Source organism: Ruditapes philippinarum, unplaced genomic scaffold (genome assembly GCF_026571515.1).
Source record: "Ruditapes philippinarum isolate M1 unplaced genomic scaffold, ASM2657151v2 ctg680_1_1_1_1, whole genome shotgun sequence".
Classification (NCBI taxonomy): domain Eukaryota; kingdom Metazoa; phylum Mollusca; class Bivalvia; order Venerida; family Veneridae; genus Ruditapes; species Ruditapes philippinarum.
In genome coordinates this window covers 153,324-169,084 of record NW_026859861.1, presented here as the reverse complement: position 1 = coordinate 169,084, position 15,761 = coordinate 153,324, and the positions used below count along the sequence as shown (strand labels likewise).

At 31.2% G+C, this 15,761-nt stretch overlaps 1 protein-coding gene across 15 annotated transcripts in view; it reads right to left on the bottom strand.

Annotated features, from left to right (window-relative positions):
• LOC132758137 (polypyrimidine tract-binding protein 1-like) overlaps window positions 1–15,761 on the bottom strand; it is a 132,270-nt gene that overhangs the window by 21,342 nt on the left and 95,167 nt on the right. For 13 of the 15 annotated variants that reach the window (XM_060749664.1, XM_060749665.1, XM_060749651.1 and 10 more), the window contains 5 exons: window positions 13,494–13,640; window positions 10,439–10,579; window positions 8,506–8,557; window positions 6,843–6,901; window positions 5,157–5,328 (listed from right to left, as the gene is read on the bottom strand). In XM_060749664.1, the coding sequence (XP_060605647.1) occupies window positions 5,157–5,328; window positions 6,843–6,901; window positions 8,506–8,557; window positions 10,439–10,579; window positions 13,494–13,640 (571 nt within the window). Of the gene's footprint in view, window positions 1–2,674; window positions 2,768–5,156; window positions 5,329–6,842; window positions 6,902–8,505; window positions 8,558–10,438; window positions 10,580–13,493; window positions 13,641–15,761 lie in introns of all 15 variants that reach the window. The other 2 variants (XM_060749653.1, XM_060749657.1) reach the window with 1 other exon arrangement.

The following is a 15,761-nucleotide window of genomic DNA, read 5'->3' as shown; positions in this document are numbered from 1 at the left end:
CTTTTCATTGGAAAAATGTTTATCATGAGAAAACTTTTCATTGGAAAAATGTTTATCATTTGAAAACTTTTCATTGGAAAAGTGTTTATCATCAGAAAAGATCAAAATTTTATTAAGTTTACTGGTAAATCTTACTAAAAAGTCAAAGTTTTATCGTTGTTAGTTATATAACACAAAAACTGTTAAAAATAACATTGATTATCAGTCCAATTTCTTTAAGGAATATAAAATATATTTATATATACATATCAAATTACACAATCCTGAAAAATACATAAGAAAAGAATGATATAACAAATAAATCATCTGGAAATGTTGGAACAATGATCTAAAGCATTTTATGAAGAAGTAGACGGGCTCTAACAATCTGTTTACTGACAAGAGGTTAACATATTCCCCTGGTTTTTTCTTCCTTGCTTGATTAATGGCAGTATTGCTTGGGATTCATCTCTTGTATGTGTTAATATCAGTAACACCATTTCAGGACAGAATTTCGTTGTTTCATATCTTATATATTGCTCATTTTGTATAACATTTTAAACAAATTCAGCATTGTATATTAAAGTAAAATGTTATTCCACAACTTCTGAAAACAAACAATTCTAGAATATTTGAAATACTTTCAAAATATTTTGAAAGTCTTGGAATATATATTTCATCACTAAGAATGTAAAACTGTCTGTGAAGTGTTCTGAAATTAACCATTACATCACCACTTTTTGCTCTCCTTTTGACAAATACAGGGAATTCTCTAAAAATTTACAGGGATATCTTGCATAGCAAACTTGTTATCTTCTTAACTGCAGAGATCTTGGGATAGAACATGAATCAAACGAAAATTGTAAAAATTATGACTTGTGTCGGGAACATTATTCTGTTAGAAATTCTAATCAATCCCTCTTCACAGAACATAAAATATTACCCTAAAATACACAATAAACACTTGAAAATATCCATCCCTCTAATATGGAATGCAGGACTGACTGGTTCAACCACTTGAAACACACAAGTTCTGTCCATGTTTGGCATTACAACAAATTCTTTCCATCATTTATTCTATGCGCCAAATACCCATCAGTCCCTTTTTCCTCAAACAAAATTACAAACAAAATCATCAGACAGTTGATGTAAGTATGTTTCTGTTGTACTCCCCATTTTTACTTGAAAACAAATTGCATGGTAATTTGTGTAGACACAGGTTGTTTTGTCATAAAGTTAAAACCCCATCCATTGCATAATGTTAGCAATTATCCGGGCAGACAAACACCCTTAAGCTTTAAGAACTGGGGAATACTAAAATACCTTCATACCTCTGTGAATGCCAAAGAATGCTTTATATTTGAATGGTAGAGGGAGAAAAACAGTTAACTATTTCATGAAACTACAAAGAAACAGAAGGTTTTCTGTTCACTCTTATTGCATCATCACCTTGTCTGAACATTAGCCAAATGCGATCCCCATGAAACCTGCCTCAAAATACCAATACAAGCCGAGTTTTCAAACAGTTACTGGAGTGGGTTTTTTTTAGTACATGATAACCTCTTTCAATAAAATACATTACAAAGTGTTTTTTCTTCCCTTTGACTTTACTTACAATAAAATCAGGTCAATTGATGTTTATTGTTACTGGATGAAGTATATAAGACATGGACTGATTTTTATACAATGTGAGATTTTTGTTCATTCAGCTGTTCATTTTATGAGACCTGCTATTTACTGTGGTTTTATGAAATGGGCTTCATCATAAAACAAATAAAACATGAAAAAAAACCTTGATTACACGTAATAACCCTTATATCTATGTACTTTCTTTTTTATGTACTGATAAAACAATCATTTCTCACAGATCGTGAAGGCCTGCCAAAATTTTCTGAAGTTTATTCCATACAGTATTAGCTAACAACCCGAGGCAACAGGTGTGCGTTTCATGAACATTTTCATAAAAATGCAGACATTCTCCTGTCAAACGGCACAAAACGTTGTATGCCATTATTTTTTCGCAAAATGCTTTCAAATACTTGTTCCAACATTTCTCTGCAATAAAATCAATCAAATTTTGATATTCAATGATTTTTTATACACTATAATACAGCAACAGCATGAATCTATTAATTATACATGTTGATATACAATTTCAATTCCCTTATGAAATCACATGTTAAATGTAATGAATCAAAGACACGTAATTCTGTAAAGACTTTCCCCTAAAAAAAGCAATAAAAGACACGTAATTCTGTAAAGACTTTCCCCTAAAAAAAGCAATAAGGGGGAAATAATTCCGGAGGAGCTATGACTCTGTTCAGATAGATATCTACGAAATAATTCGGAGCTTAAGACTACAGACTTGCCTTGATTTAATTATAATGCAAGCCAAAAGTGCATAGAGCCTCGTCAGACGGGATGGATGCTCAACCAGACCTGGCTCTATACCGGGTTACAAAGGCTTATTACCCTGGTTCAAGCGGGTTCAGAAATTTACAAGAAACATAAAACATCAAGCATTTAAATTCTGGCAAATCTTTTAACGCTGGATAAGGAAGTTATAACAAGTAACATAATCATAAAAAAATAAATAAAGGTATGAATAAAATGGGAACAATTAACTTTTTATCTAACTGTTGAACAGCATATAACATTTGAACAGAAATAACTTTGCAGAACAGCAACAAATTACCAGAGTTCTCGTAATAACCAAAATCATAATTGTTACATGACGAGGCGTCGCCAGTGTTATCCACATCCTGTACCTCCTCTCCATATACATGTACTATATAAAGAAGCTTAATAGCTTTAAAAAATGTTCTTTAAAATTTTTCACAAAATAAAAACAAACGATTTTTTCACACCTGATTAACCCATTTTTTTTCAAGCCCCACCTGTTTATAGCCTTTACTTGTAAATCAAAATGAAGGCATATATAATCCTCTATTACATTCCTTTTTATTAACAACTTTTATCAAAATGAACTTCCGTGTAAACTGATTGTTATTTCTTATGTAAAAACAAAATAAATTGGCAAAAAAGCAATTCTTAATATTAACTGCATGTTTTTTTCCCCCTAACCTTAATTCTTTTCTTCTTTCAATTCAACAGCCATTTTTTTTTTATCTAATTATGCATTCTTTACAGCTAAAAAGCAATTTCAGGAAAATTTCAATCAAATGACCTAAAGTGACATTTGGGACAAACTGTCTTCAGCAAATATTGGCAAGTATTGATTGGTGATACACGATCCAATAAAGAAGCAGCTCTTGTAAATCGCACAAGATAAAGATTGTCGCGCAAGTAGACGAGTAAATTCAGGATTGCATCGGCTTGTGTAATTGCGCGTAATGGTCGGTCTATTTTTTTTTTCTCAATGCCAGACATAATGACCCCAATATCCTGTGACAGCAACTAGTTATTAGTGAGCATTAAACGAGACACAAATGGTCAGTTCTTCTCGCTACAATTATTTTTGTGTCCTAAAATCACATTTCCAATGGATTAGATCATGAATGTACCTGCCTTAATCAACGGACAAACAATTACCCATGTTTATTCTCCAATTCTAAAAATAACCAGATTTCTTCTTTAAAAGTAGCCAATTGCAAATGAATGAAATAAGTGCTGGTCTTGAAATTTTTTTTTTAAAAAAATGAGGAATTTTAAGAGAGGAAGAAAAAACCAAGAGTAGAAATTACAATTTATGGCTGCACACTGGTTTCTTTTTATTGCGAAATGAATTTTGATATGAAACTTTATTATCTTTCATAGTTGATTTTGATATGAAAAAAAAAATTGTCATGTTGCTATGGTATGACGCAATTTGAGGGGATACTGTTAGAAACGGTTTGAGGGAAACTGTTTTCAGATATTCATTTACCCATGCTATTATACATCTTCTAAAAAAGTTAAAGTTAAAGAGGGGTTGGGAGTTGGAAGCCTTGAGGGTAACATAAAATGTTTGGCTCGTGGTTAAATCTCGTTAAATATCAACAAAATTAAATTTTATAATAAATATATATCCCATTTCTCATAACAATTTCTTAAATATCATATTAACATTGCTTTCTGACAGATCAAATTTAATAAAATCTTTTGTGTATTTATTGCTCATTATTACAACTCGGTGAAATTTAAATTTCCCCATTTTTCACAACAGAAACTTTAGAACAGCTGCTGTAGGGAAGACTGTAAGAGTTATGTATACAATTACATACTATAAACTGAGAGGGAGACACTGCAATATATCAAGTCAGCCTACGAATCAAATTTCTTCCAACGGAAATTAAGAAATTTATTGAATACTTTATTACAATGGGAATTCACTATAGACATCTCTGTTTCTATGTTGTAATAGTCAGTGACTTAAAAAAAATTTTAATTTATAATATTATAGGTAGTTGTGTATACTTAAAAATTCGCTAAAACTGAAGAATTATGATTGACCAATATATTATAATGAATTGACAAGTTAACTCAGCACTTAATAATAATAATCTATTGTTCAGTTATTAGAAAGTTGGCTTGTATTAAAAGATTACTTTAACTTAAATAAATCTGTATGAATGAAAGTCGTGTCATTCCGTGACGAGATAAGACGAGGTCACATTGGATTACAAGATTAGGATTATAGAATTATACTTAGTTTATGATCCCATTAAGCGAAGCATTAAGCACCTTGTATAATGATGAACATTTAGTCGTTCCGATCAAATTGACTTTCATGCTAAATAATCAGATTTATTACTTGGCTTATGCATTATGTTCACCGATATTTTCTACACTTTACACGATTACATTTATATCCCAGTAGTCATTTAAATTTTACAAACATGACAATTTTAATATGTATTAGAACAGTTATTAATATTGCAGTGTACAAAATATAAACATTTCAATACTGCCAGCTTAACAAATTAGACCAACCCTTTGTTTTTGCTCCCCCACCTCCACCGTAAAATGCTGTTTGAAGTCAGAACTTTCCCAAAAGTTTCATACAATTTAAGCTTCGAGTCAAACCCACTCTTTCAATTTCACAATGTAGCCAAATTTCTGCATGTATCAGGAGGCAAAAGTCCCCATATAAGCAAAACATATACAACTTAAGTAACATGTGATTTCATCAAATCAAATAAGAATATATTGATATTATAAACGTGCATGGTTCTTACCTCCTGGATTGTAAGCCATGGCCTGATCGAGACCGGGATCGCCGCTCGGTAAATTATGATTCGTGAAATCTCGACTCTTGTCGTTATTGTACCGTACATTTAGTTGACCAAGTTTACTGTAATCTATACGCAGTGTACAGCAGCCATTATATATGTTCTGTCCATCCAAAGACTGGAAACGTAAATGTAAGGATATAAATATAAACATAGACATTACAACAAAATACTAGTGATTTAAATATTTCCTGATGAAAGAACATCTGAAAGCCCTATGTTACAAAATTTCAAGCACACATGGACAAAAAATGTAAATGTAAAAGCTTGCTCAACTGCTTACTTTATATATATGAAGAATAAAATTAAGTGGGACCCAAAGAAGTGTGCCATACAAGTTATAGATATTGAACTGATATCAAACATGTTCATCACTGTCACTACCGTAGGTCATTTTTTCGTATTCACAAAAATCGTCAAAGTAACCAATTAATTAATCCCTCTAAAAGATTCTCAGAAAGACAGCAGCCATATGATCAAATAAAGCAATCTTTATAAAAGATTAAAGTTATATAATAATACATAAAATAACATTTCAAGTTCTGCACTGGTTTCAAATATAACAGTAATCCCTTACAAGAAGTAACTGGTGCTTCCATAAAGGATTATTTTGATTGTCACTTTAATGTCTGCAGCATTATTCGCCTTCTCTTTTACACCTCATTCACGAGTCAAAGATGGATTAAATTTCGAGCTTCTTCAACATTAATTCTATAAAATGATCCTCAAAGGCACGAGGGATTCCTTTGAGGCAGCGTGTATCACATTAGCTTTTATATTTCAGAATCCGGCATAGGAAATTCAATTGTTAGCGATATATCAATAACTGTCGGCACTCTAGTGTTTTGGTTAACATTTCTAAGCTCTTTCATTCAAAAACTCAAGAAAAAGAACTCCAGTTTCACTGTGATTGAATTTACAACTTAATTTACAAATTACTTGGAGATTTATGGTTTTGAAATCAAATAACAAGAAAAATAACCATACATGCAAGTTCAAACTGATCCGAATATAAGGGTCTCGTCTCCCAATGCTATTAGAACAGAGAATTCCGGTATATCCAGATTTGAAACATACCAATGGAAGCTTCCGCAATTCTTATTCAAGCTTTCTTATGACTGAATACATTATTCAAGCTTTCTTATGACCAAATACATTATTCAAGCTTTCTTATGACCGAATACAAAATTCAAGCTTTCTTATGACCAAATACATTATTCAAGCTTTCTTATGACCGAATACAAAATTCAAGCTTTCTTATGACCGAATACATTATTCAAGCTTTCTTATGACCGAATACATTATTCAAGCTTTCTTATGACCAAATACATTATTCAAGCTTTCTTATGACCAAATACAAAATTCAAGCTTTTTTATGACCAAATACATTATTCAAGCTTTCTTATGACCAAATACATTATTCAAGCTTTCTTATGACTGAATACATTATTCAAGCTTTCTTATGACCAAATACATTATTCAAGCTTTCTTATGACCAAATACAAAATTCAAGCTTTTTTATGACCAAATACATTATTCAAGCTTTCTTATGACCAAATACATTATTCAAGCTTTCTTTTGACCAATTACATTAGTACGATTACCCTACAGAGAAACAGAAAGGATATTTACCAGTTTCGCTGCATTGGCCGACACAGAATCGCCAAACTGGATCAACGCCTGGAATGTGTCTGAAAAAAAAAAACGTACATTAAAAACTTCATAACATATTTTTAGATCACATGACTTATTTATCGTCACATGATGGAACATCGTCACATGATATAATGACTTGTTCAAAATTAAAAATACATAAAAAATGCAATTCTCTCACAACTTTTTCTCTCCTTCTTCCTCATTTTTTTTCATTTGTTTTCATGTATTACATGAAAAAACAATCTCTCTTTTCAGCAACATCAATGCAAACTTAGCTTTTATCCCTCTTTGTAGCTGCCTGGGTGAAATATAAAAACAAATCAAAGAGATATGTCTGGATACACAGTTCATTAATTTACTTTATACCTTTTTATCTTCTCCCCATGGGAAACTATAAATTGAAAGTGTGAAAACACTGAAAGACAGTTTTTTTATGCTATTCCCAACAGGCATATTCTTATAGTGAACAATACTGTCATTGTATATAACGAAGTAAATTGTACACAAAAATACCTCATATACAATGCAATAACTGTCTTATAGTAAAAGAAGTATGTTCAAACCTTTTTCTTTGGCTCTTTTATATTTTTAAAACTAGAATTATCTCATAAGAGTTCAATGCATAAAAATAGAAATTAAATCTAATGTACCAGATACACCAATTTTGCGATATAGTACACCAATATTGCGATGGTCTGTTAATACTTACAATGTAGAATTTACAAAACAATTATTTTACCTATTACACTACAATATGACATAATAACTGACAATCTTGAAATATATGCCCAATTCAACATCTTTACGAGTGAGAAAATAAAGCCATAAGACTGCCTCGAAGAGTAAGAATTGACTGACATTTCTCCGTAGAACAGCCGTCATTCAGTGTATCAGATATAACAACTTGTGACAGGTTTCCATTTCTAAACAACACCAATTCTGAGATATTGCCTTACTCAATATGCAAAACTTGTCGACGTTTTACAAAACCAATATGCATTTAAATGAAATTCCATCTCTCTGTCTACAAATTTTAGGACATCGTACATTCAAACGATTGACAGGCTTTAGAATCGAACAATCTTTTTAAATCGTAATCTATTTTAAAGCTGAATATTACTATTCACTACATCTACCATGATAGTTTTATGATACAGGGTTGTCGTACTTGTCTTTTGTTAACTTAAGTGATATCAATATTAAAATACTCAAATTAAGAAGAATATAATAAGACTGAGTCTAGACAATGTATTGGAGCACCAAACTAAATACCGTATTCCAGTATATACAGGAAGGCGCATGGATGATTAAATTCTAAAATCTATTGCTTTTTCAACAACCAAAATGCACTTTTAGAGGTCTAAATCATCTCTTCACATTGATTTAAATATAAATGAATGAAAAATGTAAAGATCCGCATAAAAAAGCGGGTCTAAATGACTTTTGCAAGCGTCTCGAGGTACTCTGCTCTAACACTGAAGTGAGTTTGATTCATATAATAAAGAGGCAGGTAAGACTACAGGATGAGCAGCCCTGTCTAGGACTATACTGACAGACTAGATTAACTTTCATCATTGCAGCCAGAGCGCAAAAGAGCTAATGACTTTAAAATAAGTGAAAATTTGGCAAATATACTTACTGTTTTTTGTGAAGATGATCATTTTTAACACTTTACCAAATTTGCTAAAGATCTGAAAAATAAAATATAGCACATTTTCAAAATTTGAACTAGTTATACATAATTTTTCTTTCATTAATCTATTAAGGGCATATTACTACAACTGCAGACCTCAGTATCTTAGTATAGCTTCCTACATTTATCACGATGTAAAATTTAGATATTCATTAAGTTTGTGAGAGGAAAAATGGACCTGAAGTAATTGTGTCTACACTTACTTCTTTAACCAAAATACATTGTTCAAATTTGAGACGCATTAATTACCCATAAATCACGACTATATCTACAAGACAGAATGCTCTTTTATATCAGCATTCAATAATTCCCAAACAAATTCCGGAATTTCTAAATCAATCACTTGCAGCCTGTGACAGCACAGTTAAATCAGAAATTATTCACATTTCAAGAGGGTTTCATGACTTCACTAGCAGACAAAATTGCAGCAGAACTTTGCTTTTATATTGTTGATATTACATCACGCTTGGCATGCAAAACGAGTCGTGAAACACATCCCAAAAACAATCGAGAGAAAAAAATTATCCAAGTTTATGAGCAAATTTCAAGAGTTAACGAGCAAGTTTCTTCACAGATGAGTCAGAAATACAGAACTGAAAACATTTCAATTTCTAATTCCCTCTCAAACCCTTAAATTGTATCCAAGAAGAACACCCCAACCTAAGCATTCTTAGTTTCTTAACTTTCTCTATACATTTTAGAGTATAATATAACCTAAGAGCTGTCGGGAGGACAATGTTTCTAACTATTCTCAGAGCTTGATGGTATCACAAGAGCTTGGACAGTGTAGAATTTCCGAAGTTCAAAAAGGGGCCATGATTGAGTCAAAATTCATATTAAGAGTTAAGGGCCAATGGACAGTAACCCTTTGTACTATCAAATAAGAGTGTAAAGTTTCAACTCATTCCCTTCTGTAGTTTTGGAGTTTGGAGATTATTAATTTGCTCCGTAAATCTTAAACGAAGTGTGATGTCATTTCCTTATTCTCTATATCTCTTACTATTCTTTGAACAGTTGAGCCAAAACGAGTTAAGTGCAAAGATTTCTGAGCAAGAGTTTATCTTAGAAAATTCAAAATTATTTATCATATAGATAAAGCAATACAATCAATATGAAGTAAATGTTTGATATTATCAAGCCATTTATTCTCATAAACATTCTATCTATTCTAAATTCTTTTGAAGCTAAATTCAACCTTATATTTATTTGCAATTCACCACAAAACGTAATTATCATCATGCTATTCTCGAGGGACCACTAACATTCGTGTAAATTATTTCCTAAAACTATCTTAAACAAAACTATCATTATCAATAAATTTCACAGAAAACGAAGAAAAAAAAATACACCCTTAAAATTAACTACCATGCAATTAATCAATTACAAATTCTTAGAATTTTAACACCAAAATTACAGTGGGATGTGGGGGATTTCCATTGAATTCAATTTTATTCTAATGCACTCGTTAATTTCAGTTTATTTCACAATCTCCCATTAACAGTCATGCGGAATTATATTTTATTGCTGGGATTTAGATCATTTCAATGGTGGAATCTCTTTAAGAACGCATGTTTCTCCAGTTATTGTTTGATTTGTCATGTTTTAAATCAAACATGCACAACAAAGGTACAACAACACTAAATTTAATTCTAATTTCAAATGACAGCATTTCGCCATATATTTGTCATAAAATAGTCCTTATTAAAGTATAAATTGTGTTTGTTGCAACAATGTCTTAATTCACAGAAAGAAATCAACAATATCCTTCTATCACTAATATAGAGGGGCGAAATATTCAGATTTTAAATTTCCTATATTTATGTAAGAACATTTTAAAAATTTTTTAAGATGATCAGGAAATATTGGTTACTACAGTTACCTGATGAAGAACCTCTATAGTGACAGGATAGACTAGATTCTCTACTATAACACGAAGGACAGTTTTCTTGACCCCGTCACTGTCCCCGTTTCCCATTAGAGCCTGCTGTGCCGCCTGCAAAGCTGCCTGTGATGCTTGGTTCTAAAAATAGAAATTTCAAGACATTCTTACAAACAATCGGCAGGTTCTAAAAATAGAAATTTCGAGACATTCTTACAACCAATTGGCAGGTTCTAAAAATAGAAATTTCAAGACATTCTTACGACTGATCGGCAGGTTCTAAAAATAAAAATTTTAAGACATTCTTACAACCAATCGGCAGGTTCCAAAAATAGAAAGTTCGAGACATTCTTACAAACAATTGGCAGGTTCTAAAAATAGAAATTTCAAGACATTCTTACAACCAATCGGCAGGTTCTAAAAATAGAAATTTCAAGACATTCTTACAACCAATCGGCAGGTTCTAAAAATAGAAATTTCAAAACATTCTTACAACCAATTGGCAATTTCACAATTCGTAACTGAATTTCTATATGTAAAAACATACATTTAGCAAGTTTATATTCTCTTAATAAATAAAAGAAACTAATTTGCTAAAAAGTAAAAAGTAAACATTTCTTTCCTGCATAACTAAGTAAATAACAGCTTTCAGTATTTAAATGATTGTCTGCATTTGCTAAAATTTGATACTGCTAACCATGTTTTGTATGAATTATGACGGTTTGAGACTGCTGGTAGAATTCATTCCCTACGTGAATATTTCTGTATAAAACAACAGCACACACACAAAAACAAACAAAAATGCTCACATATAATATTTTCTCTAAACAATTCCTTCCAGAAAGAAAACACGATGTTTTGTTTTATAATTAACAAATGAAATATTTCGTGCCATACAACTAACTCCTCAGAGATTTCAATCACCTTTGATTCAATTTGAAGCCATACAAAAATCATACAAATAATTTACAGAAAAGCATTAATAAATCTTAAAAGACCTTTAAAATCCAATGTTATTTCCCTAATGCAGTGTCAGCACCTTATCTAACAATTCACTGGGAAAATTCTGCTATTAAAAACTCATCTTCGTAATTGCTCTATAAACTGATAATGGCAGATAAATTTGTGTTCACTTAACAGATGAATAATGGGGCAGAAAAACTAAACTTTACCCCCTAAAACTTTCATATTGGACTTGCCAAGTTTTTAATTTAGAACAGTCCATTCAAAGTTTAAGGGATTTCAATGTCAAAATACCCAACAGTCTAGTGCCTGGTCAGACTACATGGATGTGCAGGCTGGCCTGGCTCTATACTGGCGGTAAAGACTTAATCACTTTCAGTTCAAGCAAGTTGAGTATTCAATTACAAAATATCAAAATATAATGTGAGTAAAACCCGGGTGCCTGAATTTAAGCATACTTTTATTTGGTTTTATATAGACTAAAGAGATTTTCAGGAGTATAACAAACATAAATTTCAGGCATATGCCTGAAAACCTTGTACCCATGGAAATAAGCAGTTTACTAGCAATAGGATATTGTCAATGTGGAAGGGGAACTAACCAGTCAAGTCTGTATGCTAAGTTACATATTAGATTTTAGAAACAACTATAGACAAATACATATTGCAAATTGTTAAAAAAAAAAAAAGTAAAAAAAAAATAAACCCCAAAAAAAACATTGAAAATCAACTAAACCAAGATGTGAACATTCTATATAATAATATGTAATCATCCCTTTTAAAATGATTATATTATGATTCAAAATGTTTGTATACAAATGTAACATGATTAATGTGAACATTTTGAAATATAATCTGTAAAAGTTTTTCATTTACTTCTTTATGCTACTGAATTGCTGAAGTAATAACGTTTCCAAAAAAAAAAAAAAAAATTCTAAGGAAGTCTATTACAGAAATAAAAACAATCGTTCAGCCATAATTCAACGAATTTGATTAATGCTGTCACAGAATCATTAAACATATTTATTTATTCAATTTCAGCAAGAAATAAATCATAATTTCAACAAAACAGCATCCTAAAAACAAAACCATAAATAATTCATTCTTAGAAATATTTTGATGAATGTTTTAATAATTTTTCAGGTTAAAGACAAGAATAAATCGGAAGAAAATGAAATTGATTTTTATATTTGTCATAAATAATTCCATTATTATAGAACCATTCATTTGCGTGCCTTTCACTTTACTGATATATTTGCCAGTACTTTATATTCATTTATTTCTACGTACTTTCTAGTTTGTCATACAGGGTCTCACGAGAGAAATCAGACGAAAAATTTCTATGTTTATTATTTACTTATAAATGATATATTGAGAAATATTGACGAAATAAATTGCATATATTCATTTTCCGTATTTTCACTGTAAAAATTTAGTGAAATATATTTTCCATAATATTCACTTGTATCTTGCTGGACTACTTACTCCTAAATTCAGCTAATACTCAAAATTTTAGGGGAAGTCTTTCAAAATGTTATGTCAAAATTGTAGTATAAAAAATTAAATATCCTCTATGTATTTATAGTTAACTTTCTATACCTCCTGAATAACTGAAATGGACTTATCCCACCTTTGAAGTTGGAAAAGTTGATTGTATTTTCAAGGGATTTCAACACTAAAATGATAAATGAGCGACCAACAGGAAATATGTTTAGTCAGACTGTGCGGTTGCGCAAGCTGACTTGACTCATTACTTGTCATACTGAAGGGTACTGACAAGTCATTATCATGGCCAGAATTAGGAGGGATAGTGGGAAAAAAACATCAGTCCATTATTCAACTGTTTTTTTGTTGTTGTTTTTTTTTTGTATTATTGTTGTTGTTATTTTTTACATTATACATGTCATTTTCTCTGCAGAAGTCTTTGAACTTCTAACGATTGCTGATAAATTTCAACACCAAAAGGAAAGATTACACTACATGTTTCAATGTAAATCTAATTTTGTTACTTTGATTTTTACACACTTGCATGTTGAGTTGTATCAATTCTGCCTTTGTTCAGATATAAGAACTCATGGTAACAAAATGCTCACCTGAAATGAATGTGCCTGATCTGTTTTGAGTTCTTTATGTTGCGAGAACTGAACGTAGACCTGTTTGCCACGTATTTGACACGGCATCTTTGTGTAGTAATTTACAAATGTTGTTGCCACAGACTCGTCCTCAAACTCTAAGAAAGCCTGTAAATATAAATTTGGAATAAAATAATACTTATAAAAATAAAGATAATGGTTTGTGGGTTATGGGTAGGACATTATGGTAGTATCCTGATAAAAATCATCCCCAATGTACCAAAACTAAAAGGACGATTTCTGATTATTTGTTCGTTTGTTTCATTTTACGCCTTTTCCCAACAGTATAGGCGGGTAGTTTCCTTACCATCGTTCCTGGAGAGTTACACCAGTACTAGACTACCTTCCTCCATGCTAAACTACCAAAGCATCTCCCATGGATCGAACCTACACCAGAGAGGTAACTGGATTAGAAGTCATCGACTCTAACCCCTCGACCACAATTAAAAGTGGGTGGAGTATCCATAAAATCATCACAAAACCTAAAACCTATCAAAATGCTAGTCGAATATTTTGCACAAAAAATATTTATATTTTGTTCACTTTTTTTAAATAATTCATAATTATGTGCTGAATATTGGAGACTTTTTGCTAAAACTGTCTCCAAATATCATGCTTTTTTTCTTTTCATTTTAATTTCAATTAATAACGTTATATTATTTTTACACAATTTCATATACATTTACAGGTAAATTGATGTTTATCATATGCAAAGCAGCAATATACAAGTGCAAATGTTTATTTATTCTCTCAGAGCAGATTCTAACATAGCAATAAAAAATATCTTTGGAATGAAAATGGAATTTCTTGTTAGGATTCTTGAAAAACATTCTTACTAAAATTGACGTAATCTTCAGAATCCAAAATTATTAACTGCATGCATATTGAATTAAAGATTGCACAAAACAGTGGAGATACCAACAAGGTAAATTTATCAATCATCAGTCGGCACCAATTTACTTCTATTACAAGCCCGGCTGGCAAATAAATGTAAATTCATTTGCAATAAATCAAGTCCTGGGGACATCTTCAGAAATTCCTATTCGGTTCCTATGCGCTGTCTATGCCCTTCAGACAACGCCAGGAAACAGTATTTTATTATCAGATATTAACTTTAAAAGTCTCCCGCTTACAATATTACTCATGGAATACAGCGAGGAAAAACTAAATTACATCACTGTTGAAACAAACAATTTTTACGTCATCTTAGTGCAATAACCAGTTAACTTCCATTAAAATTTAGACAGACTTGGACCGTTACTGCACTAAAGTGATGAAAATGTCTCGATATTTGGTAAGAAAACAAAATTAAAAGTTGTAATGATAACATAAAACAATCTGTGTTGCGTAGATCTATAACACACCACAAGTTTCTTTGCAGTTATTGCGTAGACTTGTCTTAAAAGTACAATAACCAATAACTACTTTTTTTTATTACATATTTTAACCTTATATGGGCAAAACATTAATACCAGAAAATAATTTCGACTAATTGTCGAAGAATGTCAGCTAGTCATTAATGTCATATAGTCGTTATATAAATATGAAAGATGGCTACGGCAGTTTCCACGGCTAACGTTATTTCCAGTCACTAGTGACATTCTTGCAATACGATCTGTTGGTAATAGAAAAGTTCGTGTAAAATGATCAGTGCTCGTTACTAAGCAATATTTATTTAATTTCCCCAAGGTATCTATAGGATAACCATTCACATGACAATTATGGGAAATTATTAATTGAGCTCATCATATTTACTATCAATTAGTAATGACACATTAGAAAATGGATTTTCTACCAGAACAATCCAACAAAGCAGAAACTACATCAAATGATGCCCTCGGTATATGATATTTTTCAATTAGAGTCATTGTATTCTGTTACAGAGAGTGTATAAAACTAGTAACATTTCGGCTGCTTTTTGATCAAAACATAAATTATGCGAGTTAATTATCACTGTTAACCAGTATTAATTCCGCACAGAAAAACAAGTGCACATAACCAGCGCACTTTCCTTGCAACATTGTAAAATTAAAATAGTTGGTACAATTACTCAGCGATTTCAAGCCTTACAGGGCAGTATGATACCTTGCATAATGCTTGTGGCAAAAAACATGTCACACTTCGCAATATAGAATAAAGATATTTCTAGCAAAGGGGATTTCTATTATCTGTGCATATGAAAAAGATTGGGCATGATTTTGTTACAAAAAAAACTTCACGGCTATGATG